This window comes from Salvelinus namaycush, chromosome 1, assembly GCF_016432855.1.
Source record: "Salvelinus namaycush isolate Seneca chromosome 1, SaNama_1.0, whole genome shotgun sequence".
NCBI classification, from domain to species: domain Eukaryota; kingdom Metazoa; phylum Chordata; class Actinopteri; order Salmoniformes; family Salmonidae; genus Salvelinus; species Salvelinus namaycush.
The window spans coordinates 17,113,558-17,121,275 of NC_052307.1; the positions used below are offsets into that span (position 1 = coordinate 17,113,558).

At 44.6% G+C, this 7,718-nt stretch overlaps 1 protein-coding gene across 1 annotated transcript in view; it reads right to left on the reverse strand.

The window, feature by feature from the left end:
• Nucleotides 1-6,980, reverse strand: part of LOC120052606 (major facilitator superfamily domain-containing protein 3-like) — a 31,070-nt gene extending 24,090 nt beyond the window's left edge. Inside the window, exons 1-2 of the mRNA XM_038999657.1 lie at nt 6,948-6,980; nt 4,631-5,396 (exon numbers count right to left, since the gene is read on the reverse strand). Of these exons, the coding sequence (XP_038855585.1) occupies nt 4,631-5,321 (691 nt within the window). The 5' untranslated portion in view covers nt 5,322-5,396; nt 6,948-6,980. The remainder of the gene's footprint in view (nt 1-4,630; nt 5,397-6,947) is intronic.
• Nucleotides 6,981-7,718: the final 738 nt, after the last annotated feature.

A 7,718-nucleotide genomic window follows, 5' to 3' on the forward strand; every position in this document is an offset into this window, starting at 1 on the left:
GGTGGAATAGCCCGCTCTGGGCCGGGTTAGGTGGCTATGCTGGCGAACCGGGGACACCCTACGTAAGGCTGGTGCCATGTACACCGGCCCGAGGAGACGTACTGGAGGCCAGATGTGTTGAGCCGGCTTCATGGCACCTGGCTCGATGCCCACTCTAGCCCGGCCAGTGCGGCGAGGTGGAATAGCCCGCACTGGGCTAAGCACGCGTACTGGGGACACCGTGCGCTCCACCGCATAACACGGTGTCTGACCAGTACGACGCCCTCTCACTCCACGGTAAGCCCGGGAAGTTGGCGCAGGTCTGCTACCTGACTTCGCCACACTCCCCTTTAGCCCCCCCCCCAATACATTTTTGGGTGAGCCGCTCGGGCTTCCAGCCGCTCTGCCTTGCTAGCGCCTCATAATGCCGCCTCTCCGCTTCGCTGCCTCCAGCTCCGCTTTGGGGCGGCGACACTCCTCTGGCTCTGCCCAGGGTCCTTTACCGTCTAGGATTTCCTCCCATGTCCATTCCTCCTTGTACCGCTACTGCTGTCGCTGCTGCCCGTTTCCACGCTGCTTGGTCCGGGTTAGGTGGGTGGTTCTGTAACGGCAGTCTAGCTCTTCCTCCTCCTCGGACGAGGAGAGGCGAGAAGGATCGGAGGACCAATGTGCAGCGTGGTAAGTTTCCATGATTTAATGAACATGAAAACAAGACACTATACAAAAATACAAACAAACTAACCGTCACAGTCCCGTGTGGCACAAACACTGACACAGAAAACAACCACCCACAAAATCCCAACACAGGCTCGGTGTTCACGAGCTTGTGTACTCCTTCATGGTCCGGTATATCCGGCGCCACCTTCCCGCCCCAGCCCAGTACCACCAGTGCCTACACCACGCACCAGGCTTCCAGTGCGTCTCCAGAGCCCTGTTCCTCCTCCACGCACTCTCCCTGTGGTGTGTGTCTCCAGCCCAGTACCTCCAGTTCCGGCACCACGCCCTCAGCTGTCAATCGTTGTCTCTGATTGAGAACCATATTAGGCTGAACACAGAAACAGACAAACTAGACACACAACATAGAATGCCCACCCAGCTCACGTCCTGACCAACACTAAAACAAGCACAACACATAAGAACTCTGGTCAGGACGTTACACAGTATTTGACGGTATTCTGTGTTTCTGAATAATACAAGCTATAAATATGTTTTATGACTAGTGCATAACCCTAGGATGGCAACAGATTCATTCTAATTGGTTTAATGGTCTTTCTCCTTTCTGATTGTTTTATACTCAACCAAAAAATATGATACATCACCCAGCCCTAACTACATGCCACCAGTGTATTGACAATGATTGATATCTATGCTGTTGACGAAGCAAACAAACACTGACTATGCAATGTAGGGGAGCAGTGTTATGGACAACCAAACAGGGTCACTGGTTGGTTTGGCTCCAGTATTGAAAAAGTCCTGTTATACCGTCCCAATACTGTCCTCTCTCTTTAGGCCTCTTTGCCTTTATTCATCGCTGTCTCTGTCTCCCTCTGGGCACCATGTGGTGGTTCTTCATTAATTCATCGCCCCTTCAGCCTCCCTGCCGTCCTCCCTTTTCCCTCTTAAAAATTACCCCACATGCCCCCCCCCTCTTCCCCTCACCCATGCTCTGCCATCATCTCTCCCGTGTCTCATAGTCTATCCTCCCAGTATGGCTGTGCATGGAAGGGAGGGGACTAGTTTCCACAACAGGAAAATAATCCTGCAGCAACAGGAAATTGTAATTATTGTGTGGATTATAATTAACAACACAACATTCAAAAACAAGCACATGTATATAGAACATGTTTTCCCAACACCCAAACACACACACACACCAGTGTGATGCTGCGTCTTCCATTTCAATTTCCATTAAAAAAACACCACAGACACAGACACTCTAATCCTTACATAATCCCCTCCTGCTGCCAAACACCAAACTCTGTTCATATCAACTCTTGCTCACACACACACACAATATATAAATGTATGTACCCGTTTCTTTGTACATAAATGCTATTCACACAGCTCAAAATGTCATATTTTCCAAAAACAGGATTTTAAGTAGGCTAGATTCTGGACTCACTATTAAATCCCTGGTAATAACCCACTCATTCCCTTTATTTATCAACAGATTAGTTGATCAGTATAGATCAGGGTCGTCACTACCACAGCCACAAAGCCTGCTTAACTTCTACAATTTCTCTTCTTAAAATGTGATTTTAACACTAACCTTTACCACACTGCTAACATTATGCCTAACCTTAAATTAAGACCAAAAAGTTAAGTTATGTTTTCATACATGTTTATGATATAGCCATTTTTTACTGTGGCTGTCGTAACTTGTGGAAAACCTAGATCTGGGCCCTCTTAGACATGAAAACAGTGACATCTCATGGTACGAAATGAGTCCACAGCTGAATGGAGAAAAGACGTTTTAAAGTGGAAATTACCTGCAACAACAGGGTGATCAAATTAAGATCTTACATCTGTAGATGTTGGCCGCAAGTTAACCACTGACTGATACAGGGTCAGTTTTTCTCTGTTTGATTAGTGGTTAATGTTATTATTGTAGGGTAGGTTAATCTGATCCTAGATCAGTGGGTACTAAACCCAATAAGCGCAGCTCTATCACTTTCCCATCTACCAATACTAGCCCATCCCTCCACCGGTGTTCCCCGGACTACAATACACAGGTTCATTCTCCTTCTATCCCTTTTGCCCCCGACTCTCTCTCTGGGATTCTGCCCAGACAGCAAGTCCCATGGCCGCGACCTCAGATGACACAGGGGTCATCCAAACGGCTCCCTCTCATTGGTTGTGCGGTTCTACACAGAGCAAACTCACTGTGTTCATTAATAGTGTGTGGGAGAGAGGGGTCTGAGATGAGATGAGTGTGTTTGTGTGTTGGGGGAGGGGGGGTTTAAGGCAGACCTTTCACTCCAAAATCTCACACACAAACAGTCTCACATTCACACGGGTTTCACCCGACAGTTGCACACAAACAGTATGACTTTTTTATTCTGAAATAAAGAGCGAACAACTAAGCCGGTTATTTGTAAATGCTGATTATATTAGATATGATTATTATGTTAATATTGATAACATCATGAGGATGAGGATGTTAACGATAATATCATGAGGATGTTAACGATAATGGCGATGATGAAAATTATTGCTATGGAGATGGTGACAGTGGTGATGATGACGATGCTGGTGAACCTCTCAAACAAACTGTCTTACTGTCCTGTCTAGTGTCTGCCTGGGATCATCCAATTACTGTGCCACCCCTAACACACTCTCTCTCAAACACATACGAACACATACAGGAAAAACAATGGCACACACATTCACAAAGAAGCACATGTATGCAAATGTATATAGAACATGTTTTCCCAACACCCAAACAAACACACACACACCAGTGTGACGCTGCGTCTTCCATTTCAGTTTCCATGAAAAAAACACCAGACACACAGACACTCTAATCCTTACATAATCCCCTCCTGCTGCCAGACACCAAACTCTGTTCCTACCCATTCTCACACACACACACACACACTGCTTAACACCGAACTGTGTTGATCATAGAACGTTTTCCCTTGCAAATATAAACTTGGACACAAATACATTTTTTAAAGGACAACATTCCTAACATCTCACTAGCCCTAATATATACCTGTTACTTTGTACATAAAGGCTATTCACTGAGTTCAAAATGTCATTTTTTCCAAAAATGTAACTTTAAGTAGGTTCTGGACTCATTACCAAATCCCTGGGAATAACTCACTCATTCCCTGTATTCATCAACAGACTAGATGATCAGTCTAGATCAGGGTCATCGTTAGTTACCCCAGACACAAATGTTATTTTAAACCTAACCTTAACCACACTGCTAACTTTATGCCTAACCTTAAATTAAGACCAAAAAGTACATTTTTACAATATAGCATTTTTTTACTTTGTGGCTGTAGTAAATAGTTCAGGGCCCTCTTGGATATGGCAACAGTGGTAAGAAATGAGACCACAGCTGAATGGAGAAAATATGATTCTGTCTTGCTTACTTCATTTTTACATTTTAGTCATTTCGCAGATGATATTATCCAGAGCGACTTACAGGAGAAATTAGGGTTAAGTACCTTGATCAAGAGCACAAACAGATTGCATTTTTCACCAAGTCAGCTCAGAGATTTGAACAAGTGACCGTTTGGTTACTGGCCCAACGCTCTTAACCGCTAGGCTACCTGCCACCCACTTCACAAATGAGGCTACAGGTCATCAGGCTGGTATTCAATAGGCACCAAATGGAATAAAACAGACTGAAACAGGCAGGGACTATGGGAACTTGTCCAATAACAAACTATTTTTTTTTGTATTCCGTTGCTAAATGTTTTGCTACGTTTTGCATTAATGAATGTAGGACTACTATTAGAAGAAAACATGTTTTGGCTAAGTCATTTATGGAATAGTGGGTTTCTTATGTAGTAGCCCTGTAGTGGATCAGCTTTAGTGTACAGTAGCTGAGAGTGCAGGTTAGTGTTAAGACTTTTAGCTACTTCTCCATTTGGTACAGTAGGTGAGTGTGCATGGTTGTCAGACTGACTAGCAGATTTACCCAGTTTGTATGTGAGAACGTAGATCATGGTCCAGGGTGTCCCAGGTACTGACAGCAGCTTCCGCCACACCCTCCAGGGATGCACAGCGTCCGACTGGACCCCCCTCCTCCCCTCTGCCTGGCCCCTCAACAGCTCATTGTCCAGCACAGGGGCCCCCCACACAAACAGTGCCACCCCGAAGTACACAAAGGCCAACAGCATAAACATAGGGCCCCACCCAGCCACGTCAATCACAGCCAGGAGCCCGCCCCCGGCGAACACCGAGCCGGCCTTGTAGCCCACCACCTGAGCCATGTTGCCCAGGCCCAGCTCGCTGCGGCCCTTCAGCAGTCCCACAGCGGCCCCGTCCACTGTGATGTCCTGAATCGATGCCAGGGCGTTCATGGCCAGCAGAGTCCCCACCACTCCCCAGATGTGGGCCTCCGGGGCCAGAGCGGCACTGGAGAGACAAGTAAGCGCCAGGCCAGAGACCGTGGCCACCAGCCAGCACCGTTTGGTGCCCACACGGTCCACCAGGGGTGCCCAGAGGACCTTGAGCACCCAGGGGAAGTAGAGGATTTTGGTCAAGCCGATGTGGGTGAGGGAGTGGCCCGCCCCACGGAGGTAGACAGGGAGCAACAAGGACTGGAGACCATAGGGGATCCCCTGCACAAAGTACAGGAGGCCCAGAAAAAACAGCTTGTCATTCATGATTAAATAGGAAAGGGACAATTCGTCAGGTCATGACGATGTTCCACCAGGAGCTGATCAAATGGGTCGATCAGCCTAGGAGAGATGGGGAAGAGAGAGAGGGGATCATTTCACTGACAGAAAACATGAACAAATGGGTGCCGGAGTCTGGTCTAGTTAGTCCGGCAGACTCCAGACCACACATGCAAGCTAGTGACGGGGTTCCAAATTCCACCTTGCTCCCTATACTCTTTCTCCCTCTGTATCTGTCACCTTGTCTACCTTCCGACTGCCAAGGTACATGAAAAAATAAATACTATAACATATATAAAAATAAAATCATGAGCAAATGTTATTCCCCTGATAAATAGTTTTGGGATTTAGTATATGTATTAAATGAAGGAAACTCAGGCAGAAGCACATTATACACTGAACAAAAATATAAATGCAACATGAAAACTGTTGGTCCTATGTTTCATGAGCTGAAATAAAAGATCCCAGAAATTTTCTAAATGCACCAAAAAAATGTTGATCTCAAATTTTGTGCACAAATTTGTTTCTCTTCCCTGTTAGTGGGCATTTCTCCTTTGTCAATATAATCCATCCACCTGACAGGTGTGGCATATCAAGAAGCTGATTAAGCAGCATGATCATTACACAGGTGCACCTTGTACTGGGGACAATAAAAGGCCACTCTAAAATGTGCATTTTTGTCACACAACACAGTGCCACAGATATCGCAAGTTTTGAGGGAGTGTGCAATTGGCATATGGACTGCAGAAATGTCCAACAGAGCTCTTTCCAGAGAATTGAATGTTCATTTCTCTACCATAACCCGCCTCCAAAGTAGGCGGGTTATGGTAGAGAACGGCCTCACAACGGCCTCACAACCGCAGGCTGGCATGGTTACACGTGTAACCATGCCAGCCCAGGACCTCCACATCCGGCGTCTTCACCTGTGGGATTGTCTGAGACCAGCCACCCCGACAGCTGATGAAACTGAGGAGTATTTTTGTCTGTAATAAAGCCCTTTTGTGGGGAAAAACACATGTTGATTGGCTGGTCCTGGATCTCAAGTGGGTAGGCCTATGTCCTTCCAGGCCCACACATGGCTGCACCTCTGCCTAGTCATGTAAAATCCATAGATAAGGCCTAATGAATTTATTTCAATTGACTGATTTCCTTACATGAACTGTAACTAAGGGAAATCGTTAATTGTTGCGTTTATATTTTTGTTCAGTATAGATTTTGGCAAACTGATGCATCAGACAGCTGTCAAGCTTTATTCACAAGCAATAATTAACTTTCATAACTAGTTCATTTTCCTTTTAATTAAACGTATAACACATGGGACAGTGTAGATATCCGTTTACGCCCCAAACTTGACCTTAAGATAGTAGCAAGCTAAACTGATGTCTCGGTAACTTGGCTAGTTATACCACACGCAAAAACCAATAAACATGCATGGCCAAATAGCTAGTATTCAAGCTAACGCTGTCATACTACCAATTCAGAGTTAGTTAAGTATCAGCGCGTGCCAATAGATAGCAAATTCCGTGGTGAATTTGTATAAATATTATATTATAAAACGTTAATCTGAGTGCAATCTGTTATGATAGTTGTGTCGTTAGCTAGCTGGCTACATACTGGAAAGGGAGAACCTGTTTTCAGCGTCTCGTCAGCAACACTAACAGAGTACAGCCGGGTCACGGAATTTCTGAATTTTTCAAAATAAAAGTCCCCCAAGTAATAGTAGAAACGTGTCAATAACCTGTATTTGTCTTAACATTAACAATGATTCCTATTTGTTCATATTTAAGTGACATTTGCATTAAATGTGGGTTTTAAAACTTGTTACACTGTCAAATAAATGGCCACAATACAAATCACCATATGGAATACATATTGGTTTATAGAGCAAAAACTATTCTGGGTGTCGCAGTAAAAGTATTGTAGGAAAAACTCAGTAGGGTCTGTAGAATGTATATACTGTATGTGTGGTGTCATTTCATGGGGCTCTGAATAATACAGAGTGTTGCTGGCCTTTTACTCAACCCATTCCATTGGCCGCAATGGGAATAACTGTATATGGAATACATATTGTCTTATATAGAAAAAAACAATTCTGTTTGCCGCAGTAAAAGAATTGAAAGGAATTATCAGTCTGTATAATATATATATGGTGTTATGTCACGGTGGACAGAGGTCTATATGCCCAGCAACACTTTTTACACCACACACTCCATTGGTCACAATGCAATACACTACAGGCCAATAGATTACATATTTTCTTATAGAGAGAAATTAGGTTTAGGTGTCGAAGTAAAATGTACAGTACCAGTCAAAAGTTTGTATACACTTACACATTCAAGGGTTTTCTTTATTTTTTACTATTTTCTATATTGTATAATAATAGTG